Source organism: Typopeltis vanoorti, chromosome 8 (genome assembly GCF_054136105.1).
Source record: "Typopeltis vanoorti isolate ZY-2024b chromosome 8, IOZ_Tvanoo_1.0, whole genome shotgun sequence".
NCBI classification, from domain to species: domain Eukaryota; kingdom Metazoa; phylum Arthropoda; class Arachnida; order Uropygi; family Thelyphonidae; genus Typopeltis; species Typopeltis vanoorti.
In genome coordinates, this window is record NC_143556.1 from 129,159,650 (window position 1) to 129,177,721 (window position 18,072).

General features: G+C 38.0%; 1 protein-coding gene across 1 annotated transcript in view; it reads left to right on the top strand.

The window, feature by feature from the left end:
• LOC150104347 (uncharacterized) overlaps positions 1-14,652 on the top strand; it is a 282,659-nt gene extending 268,007 nt beyond the window's left edge. Inside the window, exon 7 of the mRNA XM_090396462.1 lies at positions 14,524-14,652. Within this exon, the coding sequence (XP_090252588.1) occupies positions 14,524-14,652 (129 nt within the window). The remainder of the gene's footprint in view (positions 1-14,523) is intronic.
• The last annotated feature ends 3,420 nt before the right edge of the window (positions 14,653-18,072 follow it).

Genomic DNA, 18,072 nt, shown 5'->3' on the forward strand with positions numbered 1-18,072 from the left:
TGATTTGTCTGTTTATATCTTTTATGATTTCGCCATTGTACTCAATAACTCCTCCAAGGTAGGTGAAGTTTTCTACCTGCTCTAGATTCTTACTATCAATTTTAATTTTCCGATTGGTGCTTCTTTTTCCTATTTGCATAATTTTTGTTTTGTCTATATTTATGTTTAATCCAGATTTTATACACTCCTCCTTTATTTTATCAGAAATTCACTGTAGATTTTCTTCTGTGCTTGCAAGTAATGCAGTGTCATCTGCAAATTTTAAATTTGTCACATTTTTCCCATATATTTTGATTCCAGAGTCTTCATTGTTTAAGGCCTTATTGGTTGCTTCTTCCAATGTAAGATTGAACAGGTCTGGTGACAGACTGCATCCCTGTCTTACTCCGCTCTCTATGTGGAACCAGTTGGTTAAAGTGTCTTCCATTCATACTGCACTTTCAGATTTCTCATACAGATTCTTTATTATTCTTATGATTTTGTTGGGAATTCCAAATTTTTCCATAGTTCTCTTCTACAGATTGAATCAAATGCCTGACGAAAGACTGGCATCTTTCACTCTTCTCAATAGTCTCCTGATATTAGTCCTCATATCCTTCTTATGTCCACTTAGATCATTCGTCCCTACAGTCACAACTAACTCTCTTGCTTGTTTCTTCTATACCATAGTCATTGGAAGCAGAGAATGGTGGCGGAGGAAGGTGGATCCTGGATGAGTTGAATATGTTCTTTAATTTTGCAGGTTTAAAGGTGGAATTAAGGTTGTATTTCTGTAGTATTATGTTTATTTTATCTGATATTTCTTTAATGTATGGAATGGTTACAGTTTTATTGTAAGCTAGTTTATTTTGAGATCTTGTGAAGAATTTTGTTGATAGTATTTTGGCTGTAGCCATTTTTAGGAGGGTATTGCTCAGGTACTCAGAGAACCTTAAGGTGCAGAAACAGAGGTTATGGTTCCATTGTATAAGGCTTGATCAGGCCTCATATGGATGATTGAGCATAGATTGTCACCTGGTTTTCATTGTGATGAGGATGTATTAGAAAGGGTCTAGAACAGATTGACTAAGGTGGTAACTGTTTATTGGAATGTGGGGTATGAAGACAGATTGAGGGAATTGCAATCTGCAGAGACTTGTAATTAGGAGGAGAGGGGATATGATTGAGATGTTTAAGTTGATAGGGGGTTATTACCAGGTTAATTGTCCATCCATCAATTTATTGGACATCAGTAGCATTTCAATTGTTAGGTGATATGTATGTTTTTTCTAGAGGCTCCAACTTTCTGAAGATCAGTCACTGCAGACCCATCATCCATCCTTCCACCTCATTGATGGTCTATCCCTTCATCTCTTTCGAGAAACTTTACCTTCTATTATTGTTTTGAGACATCCTCCTACCATCCTTTCAATGTGTCCAAAGTGTTTCTTTCTCATATCTTTAAGAAGCCTTAAAATTCTTTCAATCCTTTCTAGCACCCATCTGTTTGTCTACCTTCCAGTATATGATATTGTCAACATCCTTCTGTAACAGTGCATCTCAAAAGCAGCTATCCTTTTCCTATCAGGCTTCTTCAGGTTCTAAGTCTCACATCCATAAGTCGCTGTTAAAAAAAAATATCTACATCCAGAATCCTCAACTTTGTTCCTGTGGAGATAGATCTATCCTTCCAAATTTTAGACAAGTCTCTGACTGTTGTTTTAAACACTCCTAATCTTCTTTTGAAGTCTTCTGAAGAGCAATTCTTCACATTAATATTGGATCCCAGGTACTTAAACTTGCTGACTTCGTTAATTATTTCTCCATTAAGGTACACTTATTTCAGGAACTTCCCCATCTATATTTCCTTTGAGAACTATAATCTTTGTCTTGCTAAAATTGAGCTGAAGTCCTCTATTCTTACTGATCTCATTAATTTTGTCGAGAATTTGTCCTAGTTCTTCTTTGTCATTACAAAGGAGTACCGTATCATCAGTGCATCTCATTACCAATCGATCTACCACCTATCCTAATTCCTATTTTAAACTCATCCAATTTTGCATGCATGATGTTCCTCATCACAGATACTATCAGATAAGGAGAAAATAAGCATGCTTGTCTAATTTCCTTTCCAATCTGAAGCCAACCAGTCAATCTAACACCTGTTCTTACTGTGGCTTCTTGCTCACTGTACAAGTTAGTTATCAACCTGGTAATGTGTTGAGGAAAACTTATTATTTTCATTCCTTCCCACAGTTTTAAATACTGCACACAGTCAAAAGCTTTAGAGTATTCTATGAGACACATTATTACCATAGGGAGTCTAAATTCCTTATAATATTCTATGATCCATCTAAGGCAAAAGGTCTGATCTCTGGTGTGCTTACCTTTCCTAAGATCTGCTTGTTCTTGGCATATCTGTTTCAACATTGGCCTCAATCCTATTTAGAATGATCTTTAATAAAATCTTCATGTATAAACTTCTAGTTCTTCAATCCTTGTTATCTCCCCTCTTATATATTAGCAGTATTTATGAAAACTGGTTTCTTCCAGTCTCTAGGCCATGATCCATGATGAGTTGATATTTCTTCTGTGAATCCACCAGGTATTACTCTGACATTCAGCCTAGCGGGACAAGACTGACGTAGAAGATTTAAGAGTCTCAGATTTACTTTGCTCTTACCAGCTGATGGTCTTTACCGCAGTCTGCTCCAGGACAGCTCATCTCATCAGAGGATGTAATTATAAATGAGGTATCCAATCACCCACCATTTGGTGAGAGTGACCATGAGGTAATTACCTGGGTGAATGCCAGCAGTGTGAGGACCTCTGTGAGAAAAGGGTATATGTGGAACTACAAGGGGGGGGGGGATTATGAAGAGCTCAGGAGACATCTAGTAGATGCAACGTGTCTAAATGTATTCCAAGGGTCAGAAGGTTAAATAGGGTAGGTGTGAATAAATGGATGAATAAAGATATTAAACATGCTATACAGAGAAAAAGGGCATTATCGAGGCTATATAAGAGAAGTGGTAATAACCATTTCCATGAGGATTACAAATACCAGGCAAGGCTGGTGACTTGGTTGGTAAGGATAGCAAAAGTGAGGTATGAGCAACAGTTAGTTAATTAAGCCAAAAAGAATCCTAGGGAGTTCTTTTGATATGTAGCCTGCAAAAAAAGAATGATTATGGAAGAGGGATGACATTGATTGGGGAAAAATGGTATAAGACAGCTGTTGCAGAAGATATAGTGGAGATACTTAATGAGCAGTTCATAAAGGTCTTTCAGTCTTGTGAATGTGACTTCATGGAGAGATTGAGAGCAGTTGATGATGGGGAGGAGAGCCTGCATGTAAGTGAGCAGGAGGTGTATGGGGAGTTGAGCAAACTTGATGTTAATAAGGCTGTGGGACTTGATAATATATCACCACCTATTCTGAAGTAATGTGCCAGGGAGTTGATGCCAGCCTTGACATATTTTTTTAATACGAGTCTTGCACTGGGTCAAGTTCCTAAGGAGGGCAAGATTGTGCCACTTCATAAAGGAAGTGATAGAAGTCAAGCATCAAACTATAGGCCTATCTGTGTGTCAGGTGTTGTGGTTGAGTTGTTGGAGAAGCTTGTGAGAACTAGGATCCAGAATTGGGTTGACAACAATGGTATTATCTTTGGACAGCATGGATTTGCTAAAAGGAGGTCATGTTTTAGTAATCTACTTACTTTCTTATTACAATAAGGTGACTGATTTCTTGGACAGAGGAGAAGGATATACAGTAATATACCTTATTTTTCGATAGATAATGCACACCTAATGTATAACGTGCACCCCAACATTTTCATCGCTCCTTTTGATGTATAGATAATGGGCATGTGCCAACTAGCGGTAGCGTTAGGAAGTACAGACATAGGACGGAGAAATTCTTTAAAAGCATGTGCGTTGCTGGTAGCAGTGGTCGATTATTCCGTACATCCTGTTTTAAAATATTTCATTAAGTAAATCATTATTTGTTTATATTTTGTTATTAGATCTGAATTACCCATGAAAGAGAGAAATACTTCTCAGTGAAAATCCTACAGAGCGCAGTTCAAGCTTGAAGTGGTAGAGGTAGCAAAGGAAAAAGGGAATTGTGAAGCTGGTAGATTTTTCAGTGTTGGAGAAAGTAGTTTTCGTGAATAGCGAAAGGCTGACACAGTCCTGAAATGTTTACATACGAGGAAACGTGCTATGAGGATTAGAAGGTGCTTATGGCCAACCATAGAAAATAAAACTGTTTGATTGGGTTGTTAGTGAAAGAGCTAAAGGTATGAGAATATCTACTGTCCGTGTGTTGCAGGAATCGAAAAGAATTGCACAAAACAATAATATAAAGGATTTCAATGGGTTTTTTTGGATTTATGAAAAGAAACAATTTAAGTGTATGCTCCTCCTCTAGTGTTGGACAAAATTTACCGTGCGACTATGAAGTGAAAGTAGCTAAATTTTGGTTTCATTAAAGCACAAGGGAATGCAGAGATGTACTAACTTATGAAGCTGAAGAAATACCAAACGATAACGCAATTGATTCTTTCAATATTGAGTCTGATGAAGAATTTTTTTGGATTTGAATAGTAATGTCCAATAAATATTAAGTAATATCAATACTTCTACCTTAGTTTTGTTATTACATTTGATTTACCTCTCATACCTTTCTAATGTATACTGCACATGTTCATTTTTAACGAATTTAGACTTTTCTGTATAGATAATGCATGTGTTTATCTGTCGAAATATACGGTATTTAGATTTCGCAAAGGCTTTTGATAGATTACCGCATGATAAGTTGATAGTCAAATTAGAGTGGATGGGGTTGGATATTAGATTGGTGCATTGGATTGGAGACTGGATATCTGATAGGTATTAACAAGTTGTGTATGGGGGAGTGATATGCAGGAAAAAAAAAATTATTAGTGCTGTGCCTCAGGGGTCTGTTTTAGGGCCATTGCTGTTTAACTCGTATATTAATAATATTGGTGAAGATTTGGATGGAGATATTCATTTATTTGCAGATGATGCAAATTTTGGACGACATATGAAGAGTGGAGAAGATGTTGTGGCCTTACAAGAACACTTGAATAAATTGAGTGATTGGGGATGCGAGTTCAATGTTGCAAAATGTGAAGTTTTAAAATTTGGGAAACACAGATGGGATGCAGAATTTATGCTTGGTGGGGGTATATTGTCACAGGTGGAGGAAATAAGAGATCTTGGGGTGATATTGGATAAGGATATGAAATTTAGGGGACACATTGCCAAAATTGTGAAGACAACACAAAGGCTTCTGGGAATGATGCGGAGGACACTGACTTTGAGAAGTAGGGAGATTCTTGTTCCATTGTATAAGGTTTTGATTAGGCCACACATGGACTATTGTGCCTAGATTTGGTCACCTGGTTTTCAGAAGGATGAAGAGATGTTGGAAAGGGTCCAGAGGTGAATGACTAAGGTGGTTTCTAACATCTGGAATGTCGAGTATGAGGAAAGATTGAGAAGATGCAACTTGCAAAGTCTGGTGGACAAGAGGAGGAGGGGAGATATGATAGAGACCTACAAGTTAATAAGGAGTTGTTATAGGATCAATGCTGGAGAGGTTCTACAGAAAATAGTGGGAGATCAGGGGAGAACCAGAGGTCATCTCTCGAAGCTGTATAAGGAGGGTGTGAGTAAGGGAGTGAGAAGGAGGTTTTTTTTTTCATGCAGAGTTGTGAATGATTGGAATGCCTTGCCTGAGAGTGGTGTCTGCAGAGAATTTAAGTGTGTTTAAAGCATAATACATAAGCTGTGTATATGATAAAAGGACCTCCCAGATGAGTCTTTGACTTCATGGGGTCTTAGGTAGTAATAATAATGATAAGTATGTACATTAGAGATGATTGTCTTCCACTGTTGGAGAGCCATAATGTAATCAATCTGGTACCTTGACCTATCCATGTTAGATTTCCAATTATAGCTCTGTTGTGGGTGTTTCAGAAAGCAGTTATTGTTAACAACTAATCTGTTAGCATGGGCAAATTTCATAATTTTTTCACCATGGGTCCACCTAGACCAAACATGCCATGCTCAAGCCTAACTTTCATAGCCTTTCCCACTTTTGCATTAATGTCCCGTAAGATCAGAGTGCTGATGATGATGATAGCAGAAGAATTGTATCCACTAAAGGTAGACATGAAATAGGGAAATGGTGGCATTGGTTCTGAGGCAGTGTGGTTTGAGGTGGAGGTTGATAAGAAGACGTATTATTATTACCCCAGGACCTCATGGAGTCAGACTCATCTGGGAGGCCCTTTTATCACACACACACATCTCATCATACCGTGTCTTAAACACACTCAAACTCCTTGCAGACATCATACTCTCAGGCAAGGCATTCACAACTCTGTACGAAAAAAAACCTGCCTCTCACTGCCCTACTCACATCCTCTTTATACAGTTTCCAGGGATGACCTCTGGTTCTCCCCTCTTCCTCCTGTCCAACAGACTCTGCAAATTACATCTCTTAATCTTTTCTCATACTTGACATTGCAGAGGTGAGAAATTACCTTTGATCAATCGCCTTTGGACCCTTTCCAACATCTCTTCATCCTTCTGAAAACCCAGTGACCAAATCTGGGCACAATAGTCCATGTGTGGCCTAATCAAAGCCTCATACAATGGAACAAGAATCTTCCTACTTCTACACGTCAGTGTCCTCTGCATCATTCCCAGAAGCCTTTGTGTTGTCTTCACAATTTTGGCTATGTGTCCCCTAAATTTTAGATCCTTATTCACTATCGCCCCCAGATCTCTTATTTCCTCTACCTCCAATAATATATTCTCGCCAAGCATAAATTCTGCATCTCATCTTTGTTTTCCAAATTTTAAAACCTTACATTTTGCAACATTGAACTCATCTCACATCCCCATTTCCATCCCCAATCACTCAATTTATTCAAGTCTTCTTGCAAGGCGACAACATCTTCACTACTCTTTATGGTTCATCCCAACTTTGCATCATCTGCAAACAACTGAAAAGTGACTTTCCTTTTCCTGGATATCACACTTCCACACACAACTTGTTGATACCTATCAGATAGCTAGTCTCCAATCCAATGCACTAATATAACATCCAACCCCAACTGCTCTAGTTTGACTGTCAACTTATCATGAGGTACTCTATCAAAAGCCTTTGCGAAATCCAAGTATATTACTGTGTATCCTTCTCCTCTGTCCAAGGAAGCAGTCACTTTATTGTAATAAGTAAGTAGATTACTAAAACATGACCTCCCTTTAGCAAATCCATGCTGGCCATCAAAAATAATACCATTCATGTCAACCCAACTCTGGATCCTGGTTCTCACAAGCTTCTCCAACAACTTAACCACAACACCTGACACACAGATAGGCTTATAGTTTGATGCTTGAGTTTGATCACCTTCTTTATGAAGTGGCACAATCTTGCCCTCCTTCCACTCCTTAGGGACTTGACTAAGTACAAGACTCGTATTAAAAAAATATGTCAAGACAGGTGTCAACTCTCTGGCACATTCCTTCAGAATATGTGGCAATATATTATCAAGTTCCACAGCCTTATTAACATCTAGTTTACTCAACTCCCCATACACCTCTTCCTCACTTACAGTCAGTCTCTCTTCCCCATCATCTACTGCTCTCAATCTCTCCATGAAGTCATTCACAAGATTGAAAGACCTTTACGAATTGCTCATTAAGTATCTCCACCACACATTCTTCAACAACTGTCTTTATACCATTTTCTCCTATCAATGTCATCCTTCCATAATCATTCTTTCTTTTGCTGGCTACATATCAAAAGAACTCCTTAGGACTCTTTTTGGCTTCATTAGCTATCTGCTGTTCATACCGCTCTTTAGCTACCCTCACCAACCAAGTTGCCCTCCTTGCCTGATCTTTGTAGACCTCATGGAATTGGTTATTTCCACTTCTCTTATGCTGCCTCCATAATGCCCTCTTTCTCTGTATCACATGCTTATTCTGTTTATTCATCCATCTCACACCTACCTTATTTAAATTTCTCACCCTTGGAATACACATAGACATTGCATCTACTAGATTGTGTTCGAAAATCCACCAAGCTGCATTGATCTCTTTTCCAGCTAACTCCTCATTCCATGCTACACCTGGAAGCTATATCCTGAGCTCTTCATAACCCCCCCCCCCGCCATCCCTTGTAGTTCTTGTAGTTCCACATATACCCTTTTTTCACAGAGGTCCTCGCACTCCTGGCAACCACCCAGGTAATCACCTCATGATCACTCTCACCAATTGGTGGATGATTTGATACCTCATTTATTATTACTATTATTACGGGCAACTCCAGGGAGTCATTGGACTCATCGAGGGAGGCCCCAAATCATATTCATCACAACTATTTGACATTCATACAGTATCTATCATACCTCGCCTTAAACTCATTCACTGTCACAGCATCCACCACAGACTCAGGGAGCGCATTCCACTCATTCACTACTCTAAAAGTAAAGAACCCAGCTCTAACACCTTTACTAACCACACTTTTGCCCAGTTTCTATGGATGTCCCCTAATCCTCCCACAACCAGCCCTGTACTCAAAAATATCTTCTGAATTAATTTTATAGAAACCCTTCAGTAATTTGAATGTCTCAATCATATCTCCCCTCCTCCGCCTATCAACCAATTTTTGCAACCCACAAATCCTCAACCTGTTCTCATACGGTTCATTCCACAGACCTGCTATCATCTTGGTCACTCGCCTCTGGATCCTCTCCACCTCCTCCCCATCAAGAAGAAACCTAGGTGACCAAATCTGAGCACAGTAGTCTAGATGGGGTCTTATCAAGGCTCGATACAGAGGAACAATAACCTGCTTGTCTCTGCTTGTCATCGTATTCTTCAGCAACCAAGTGATTTGATGAGCTGTTTTGGTCACTTTTGCAATGTGTCCCCTAAATTTCAATTCCTTATCTACCAACACTCCTAAATCTCGTGCCTCATCAATTTCCTGGAGCACGGTTCCACCAATGCAGTAAACTGCCGAAAATCTTTTCACCCCAAAATGCATAACCTTACATTTTGCCACATTAAACTGACATCCATTCTCCTTAGCCCAGACCTCCAATCTATCCAAATCATCCTGCAAAATTTTGACGTCATCTGCATTCACTATTGCCCTACCCAACTTCGCATCATCCGCAAACAAATGAACTGTTCCTCTCAGATCATTTCCTATATCATTTATGAACAAATTAAACAGCAGTGGTCCAAGAACAGATCCTTGTGGCACACCACTAGTCACAGGCCGTCTTGTGGACTCTACTCCCGAGTAAACCACTCTCTGATATCTCTCCGTCAACCACCCTCCTATCCATCTCACCAACCCTATGTCCATTCCCATATGCTGCAATTTACTGATTAGAATTCCATGTGGAATCCTGTCAAAGGCCTTGGCAAGGTCCAGTAGAATCACCGTAAACCCATTACCCTTATCCAGTTCAGCCGTCACTGTGTTATAATACGTGAGCAAGTTACTGAGGCATGACCTACCCTTCACAAAACCATGCTGTCCCCGATACAGTATCCCATTTTCTTCTATCCAATCTTGTATTTACCTCTTGACTATTTTCTCTAAGACCTTGACAATGATTCCTGATATGCTAATCGGTCGGTAATTTACTACAGCAGTCTTGGAACCACCTTTATGCAGTGGAACTATTTTCCCCTCTTTCCACCCGCTCGGGACTAACCCAGACCCGAGACTCAAATTAAACAAAATGGTCAAGGGTACTGACAATTCTTTAGCTGCTTCTCGTACAACACGAGCTGGTATACCATCCAATCCCACAGATGTATTGACATTGAGGTTATGCAATAGACTACTCACCTCCACTTCATTAACCACAATTCCCGTATAATCTACTGGTTTATTCGTTTCTGCAATGTCACCACCTGGATGATATACTTTTGCAAAGTGCTCACTCAGTAACTCAACTATCTCAACTGATTCAGTTACCTCCCTACCATCGGCATTCTTTAAAATCAATCTGCCATGTACATTTTTCCTTTTACTTGCTACATATCTAAAAAACTGTTTAGGATTCTCTTTAGCCTGCATGGCCAATGTTCTTTCGTAATCCTTTTTTGCTTTTCTTACCACACTCGTCACCCTTCAATTTATAATTACATCCTGTGATCAGATGACCAAATCCAAGACCCTCAATCCCCGTGTACTCTCTGTTATATACTGTCTGAGGTAGTTATCCCTCAGAAACTCAAGAAACTCATTTTCTTTACTTCCAGTTGCTATCTCATCATTCCAGTCTATATTGCCATAATTAAAATCACCCATAACGACACCCTTTTCTTATTTACTTGGCTAATTTGATTGTACATTTCATTATCGCCACCATCCACATTACCTGGTCTATAACAACATCCAACCAAGTATTTGATTCCATTCACCTCTATCTCACACCATACTGCCTCAAAACCACTGGCACTATTTCCTTCTTGCATCTCTACTTTGTATGGACACAACTCTTTCTCTATCATCAATAGCACTCCCCCCTCCCTTTTTACCTCCTTATATCCTCACAAAACACATCATACCCTTCCTTCTCTATTCCTGTCAGAATGTCGTCCTCTTCCAACCATGTCTCCCATATTCCAACAATCTTTGGTTGAACAGACGCAATTAGTGCAACCATTTCATCTGCCTTGTTTCTTATACTTCTAGCATTTGTATACAAACACAACAGCTCATTTCTCGATCTACAGCTAGTTCTACTGATATCACTCACTTGATGTGATCTCTCCATGCTCGACTGGGGCTATTTCCCTTTCTGCTTATTCATTTTGAAACCCTTTTCAATTCCAGCTGTTTCCTCTTGATCCCAGGTCATCCCATTTCTTTCCTGTCTACATATGCTCTCATCTCCTCTCAGAGCATCTGCCTTTCTGACGCTGTGTAACCCTTTCCACCCTAAGCCTCCCTGTTTCCCTGCTCCTCTTGCAGACCCATTCTCTCATTTTGTATACGCATACCACTCACTTCCTCATTTATAACCACCTCTTCAATCTCTCCTGTCTTACTCTCCTGTTGTTCCACATCACTTCCCGCTTGATCTAATTCATTCTCTCTCACTCTGCTCACTTCTCTACCTTCCAGCAGCCGTCTCTCCAAGCGACTCACACCATAACCACTCAAATGCAGCCCATTGCTCCCATACAGTTCACTTCTACCTTCAAACTCATTCCTTTACACATTAACAAACTATACTCCCATCTCATAACACATTTCAGCCAGCATATTCATAATTCTTGCTCTCTGCGTCATCTCACCACAGTCATACCTAGGCAACACGCTGACTACTCTTCCTGTCAAACTATTTTCTTTTATCCTTCTAAGCAGCCTCCTGACATCCATTTTGACTTGCTCTTTGTTTTCTGTCAAATCATTCGTGTTGATTAAACCCATCAACTGCTTTGCTCGCTCATTCCTCATCCAATGCCTCAATCACTACTCATTTTGCCACCTGGAAAACATACCTTGTGCATCGTACTATACTGCACATCTTTAATAATGGAGTCGCCATATGATGCCACTCGCTCATCTTTCATTAACTCTTGCGGCATCACGATTAGTTTTAATAGTTTTTACCTGAATTTTCTGAATTTCATTCCGCATCTATTTCATCTCTTTCCTCATCCAATTCAACTTCCGAATCTAGCGTCGCATTCTTTCTCATTTTCTAACTCTCGACACCCTCTTCTCACTTTCACTCTCATTCATCCTTCTGTACTCTACTTTCGATCCAACATGTGTCCGATTTTCACTATCATTCATTCTTTCGATTTTTTCCACTTTCGAATCCTGCATCACGCCATTTCCAGTTTCATTCATTGCCTCACTTTCACCTTTATTAATATCCGTTACGGTTTTTAAATCACTCTATTTCTTTTTTACTGATTTTTTAACATTCTTTCGCCTCTCATCCACACCATCCTTCTCTTTCGAACTTGCAATCATTTTCCCTGCAACATTCTCGCTACTAACACTTTCTGTCATCAGTTTCATATTTGCATTCATCAATTCCTTGTTCGGGTCACACTTCGCACACACCCTCCTTCCATCCGCTCTAAACATCCACAAATCATTTATGTAATTGAAGGAATACATATAACACACCTTGCACTTAACGAAACGACTGAAATCTAAGTTAAAGTCATGGAATGACAAAGCCGCCGCCATGTTTAGTCTGCCAGTTACCACTCTAAAGTCTAATAATAACAACGAATTTGTAATTAAGTTAAAGGAAAACAAAATACTTTACACTAATAATAATGGTAGTGCCCAACTTTTACAGCAGCTCTTACTCAAACAAACACACACACACACACACACACACACATATATATATATATATATATATACTTAATTATTCCAAGAATACTTCTCTAAATCTGGAGCTCTTCTTACACGTGTGCCATGCTTGGCTCACGAGCGCCCTCCAATACATATATATATTGTGTGTGTATATATACACACATGTGCCGGCCTGGTTGGCCAAGTGGTTAGCGTATCTGCTCTCCAGCCAAAAGACTGTGGGCATGGATCAGGGGCGAATTATCCATGCTTGCTATGCAAGCTCATTAATCGAGAAAGAAGTAATATTTATTTGTTAATAAATGCATGGATTTATAAGCATTCCATTTAGGCTTTTTTTTTTTTTTGTAGACAGAAGACTTCTTAAGCTTGTGCGGCAATAATTGAGCTTTGCATTGTGTATTGAAGGCCAATGCTTGCTCGGCTAGCCAAAGCTACCTTGGCTTGCTCGGTTGTCCGAGCTTCCAGGTCCTCGCAGCAGCACTCTGATTTCATGCGTGCACATAACCATTTCATGTCGTCTCACTCTGTTGCTTAAACACAGCCCATACGCAGTCAATGTAGCTTTAGCCAGTGAGCTTCAGTCAGCCTTTACAAGTGTGCATGTTGCGTGGGAAAATTAAGTTACAACCAACTTTTTATTCTGATATTATTGACCAGTTCATAAAGAAGAACCGTAGGGTAGAATTTGTATTCAAGTAGCTAAATTGAAAAAGACAGAATATCATCATCAAATTCCTGCCATGTACCCTCAAGGGGTGTACAGGATATGATAATACTACATGAAAAGAAATTACATCATTATTAATTTCCTATCTACAATTTTCCTCCAAATCAGTCTGTTACTTGTCAACACTCCAACATTATCAGATCTTATATTTCTATCGTCTAAAGCACTTTGTACTGTATCAATCCACCTATATCTTGGTCTTCCTCTGGATCGTTTTGCTGCCAACCTGGCAGAGAACACGTTTGAATATCATTTGTAAACTAAATGTTGTATTTGTATAATTAAATGTACATAAATTTCTAAATATATAGTTTTAAATGTTCAGTAATTCATTATTCTGCTAATCAGACTTCAATCATATCTCTCACTCCCTGAATGATACCAAGAGCAAGTGTGAATTTCAAGACCAGCATTCACCCCTGGCATGGATGTTTGTGATCGTCTATGAAAACACTAGTGGTGGTATTGGACAGTAGATGACATTGGTGTAGATGATGATTGTAGGTGGTGGAGTCAGAGCTGTAGAGTAGGTGCCCTCCCTCAATGAGTTCTTAGACTCCCTGGAGGTATCATGTAATAATAACAATAATTTTACAATCAGAAGGCAATTCGACATCTTTTGTTCATGAATGTAGGACAATACAATATCTAAAAACAGTAAGCAATATACTGGAATTCTGTGAGTAATAAAACAAATGGATTGTATAAATCATATTTATTTCAGTAAATATTATTGTGCTTTTCATAAATATTAACATAATTATTTTCAACATTAGCATATGAAAATTGTATGAAAATAATTTTCACAGTATTTCAGTAAAATGAAAGAACCTGAATAAAATATATTGTTCTGCACTGATCTGAAGAATCAAATATATAAATATTTCTAATAATAAATAAATTTATTGCGAAGTTTAATCTTAGGTAATCTTTTGAAATTGATATTTATTGATTTATTTTTTAATTTGTTTTACTCTCATACATGTAACAGGTCATCATTATAACTCTTGTGACCAAATAAAATAAATGTGAACCAAAACATTAACATACTGAAAGATGATGATTTTTGATCTACAAGAATCCCAAGTACAACAATGTGCTTTAAGTCGTGTGGCTTCATAGGTCAAAAGTTCATTACAGTTAGTCTTTAAAGGCAATTCTTAAGGAACTAAAATCTGAAGTGAATAATTAAAAGATAAAAGACAAAGTTGTTCACATTTTTATCCTTGAAAACTCAAGATAGTTCCTGTATCTCATTCTTTAGATGATAGGAAGTTTATTACAGAACTAATACCATTAGCAATGCCAAAGAATTATTTTTAACTTACTTATGATATATACAGGATATGTGATGTTTAGAAAGTATAAATATCCCTAGAAATTCTGGATTTTTTTTCAGGGCAGTTTTACAGCACTTCATTTGACTTGCCAAAATGGGCACAATCAGAGTTGTCGTGAGTTGCTGTTGTCAGGATGTAAACCAGATGTCAAAAATAATGTAAGACACTTTTGCTTGTTTTGTAAATAATAATAAATCAGTTTGTGGTGTATCTCAGAATTATCATTCAGATACACCACATATGATTTAATAACATTTTCAAAATAAACTGCTTTAAATGAGATAATTATGTCATAAAATCTTGCCATTTTAAATATATTACTTTCTGCTTCCCAAGGAGTCACAAGACTCATCATAGGGAAACCATTCTAGGCAATACAATTTCTATCATAACTACCTCTTTGAATCCATTCACCAATAATAATATGTCCAGGGATAGTCCCTTGTCTTCAATCCTTCCCTTTGTTCTATCGTGTGACAGAACTCACTGTCAACTATGTGACTACCTCTCAACAGTTTCAATGTCTCAATCATATCACCTCTCCTTCACGTACCACACTTTGAAGTCCACAAGCCCTCAGCCTATCCTAATAACTATTATTGTACAGTCCTGATATAATCTTAGTTATCAACCTCTGCAATCTTTCTATAGTTAATTTATCTCCTTAAAATTCTGAGGACCAAATATGAGCACAAGCACCCATTTGTGGTCTGATCAGGTATTCATAAATGGATTGAAAACTCTTCAATCTCTGCTGGTCAGTATTCTTCTCAGTATTGCAGCAGTCCTCTGAACTATCTTTACCACTTTTGTGGTTAGTCCCACGAATGTCAAGTTTCTATCAGTCATCAACCTAAGATCCCTTGCCTCCTCCAGTGAGTATGCATTGATATATCCCAAACTTATGCCTTTATATTTAGCTGAATTAAACTTATATCCCATTATTCCATTCATTTGCCCATCTGTCGAGCTTATTCAAATCCTCCTGAAGAGCTACCACATATGGTATATTACTAATAAACTTTCCAACTTCACATCATCTGCAAACAACTGAATATTCCCCTACAATACAGGTTCCAGTAAGTATTGAGCCCTGTGTGAATCCTTTGTAAAAAGGATTCACACAGGGCTTTGTAACCTTCTGCTTCCTTGATATTACTTCCTCACACACAACTCTCTGATATGTATCAGACAGCAATCCCCAATCCGGTTCACTATCCTGGCATATAAATGCATGTGCTGTAACTTAAATATCAGCTTATCATGTGGCACCTTGTCAGATGCCATTGTAAAATCCAAAAAAAAAAAAAAAAAAAATATCAATATGTGCATTTCCCTCATCAACTATTCTTCTTATTTTATTATAAAAGGCAATCAGATTTCTAAAACATGAGCACCCCTTAACAAATCAATGCTGACTTTCACAGATAACATTACTGTTATCTGCCCATTCTCCAAAATCTTAACTACTCTAAAATACAAGCTAGTCTATAGTTTGATACTTCCATTCTACTACCATCCTTATGGAATAGCACTATCTTACCTTCCTCCTATTTCTTTGGCACTTTCCTGTAGCAGACCTGCATTGAAAAACCAACTCAATGGAGCTGTCAGTTCTTTAGTGCATTCCCTCAAAACCTGTGGTGAAATCCCATCCAATCCCATCGCTTTATTGACATCCAGAGTACTTATCATTTGAAACACGCTCTGCTCTTGCACTTGAAATGATGTAGATCCTTCCCAATCCTCTATTATTATCATTATTATTATTGAGACGGTGTTGTGTAGGCATAGGAGTATGCACACACTGATTCAGCAGCTCCCATTTTTAGAGTTTTAAATTGGTTTTAACTCCTGTTTTTAATTTGAAAGTGTTGCATGGTAATTCTACTTGACACACTGAAGACAGAGATATAATGCATCAAAATTGGCTAAGTAGAATTCAAATTTTGTGTGCTGAAAGTCATAGACAGAGTGGACTGTGGTCATCAATGAGCAAAGAAAAACTTTAACAGCATGTTAAAGTTTTAACTGGTATCGTTTTAAATGGTAAAGTGTTAAATGGTATCGTTACTCCAGCAAGCAAAGAAAAACTAAATGAACTATTACTACTAGATGATAAACATGATGCTGATATTATCTGCATCTAGGAAACCAAACTTCAACAAACCAGCAGACTAAACATTAAAAACTATATCATACGACAAGATAGGCCTACTGACCAAAATGGAGGAGAGCTTCCGACACTAATCCGAAACTTGTCATATAAAGTTGTTGAACTAGACATAGTAGCAGAAGGAACTGAAATACAAGGAATCCAAATACTGGAACCAAGTAAAAGCCATTAAACACATTCAATTGTTATCTTCCTCCTGACAAACCTGGACCAAATCCATCCCATCTCATTGAGGGAAAAATTCATCTTAGGAGACATGAATAACAAACACCTGTTATGGGGGTCTGAGGAAATAAATCCAAGAGGAGAAAACCTGAGTAATTACTGAGATGAAACAGGACTAATAACTCAACAGTGGAGAACCCATTTATCTTTCTCATTCTTATGGTACAAAAGATGCCCCAGATGTTACTGCGATGTCTCCATATCTTCACAACAAAGCTATTTGGTCTGTTTTGGAACCAGTAGCAAGCGACTATACCCCAATATTAATCAATCTGAACCCAAAAATGACTAGACCCACCCAAAAAAGAAAATATCATTGAAACTTCCAGAAGGCAAATTGAGAGAAATACAAGGATGAAGTAACAAAATGCTGAAAGATCACACATACCATGATGACTTAGAAAGACTACATAACTTGGAAGAATACTATCCCAAAGGTCTACAGGAGAAAAGTTATTTCAAACTACACAAAGGTCTACAGGAGAAAAGTTATTTCAAACTACACAAAGGTCACCAGGAACTTGCTAATAAAATAACTAAACGAAGTGAATTGTTCTTAAAAAATTGGAAGCTCTCCAGAAACCAGGATAGAGTACTAGATAAATGCTGAAATGAAATAAAAATATAATATATTACAAAGAACTAGGTAGCAAGAATTCTGCCACAACTTAAATCCAAACACTTCAGATACCAAACTTTGGAAACTGACTGCTAATTTACAAAGAGACCTACCAAAGGCAAATGAGACTAACATGCTAAAAGATCCAGATGGAAATATCAAAATTGGAGACAGGGAGATCACAAATACCTTGGCCTTTCATTTCCAAAATATAAGCAAACTAGAGATGAATACTAGGAAAGATCATCAAATATCAAAACAGGCTCGACAGCAGAAAAATGCTGCAAATTCCCTAAAATATAAAATCAAATTATTCTAGGATCCATTTACAATCTCTGAATTGGGAGATGCCTTGGAGAGAATAGATATAAATAAATCATGTGGATGACCAGATAACATACAAGGAATTATGATCAAGCATCTTCCTTCCCTAGCCTAGATTGGCTACTTCGCCTATACAACAATAGCCTATAAAACAAGGAAAGACCGGAAGACAGCCACAATCATACCAATCGTTAAGCCTAACAAACCTCAAGACCAACGGAAGTTATAGACCAATTTCACTGACTTCAATTCCAGACAAATTGA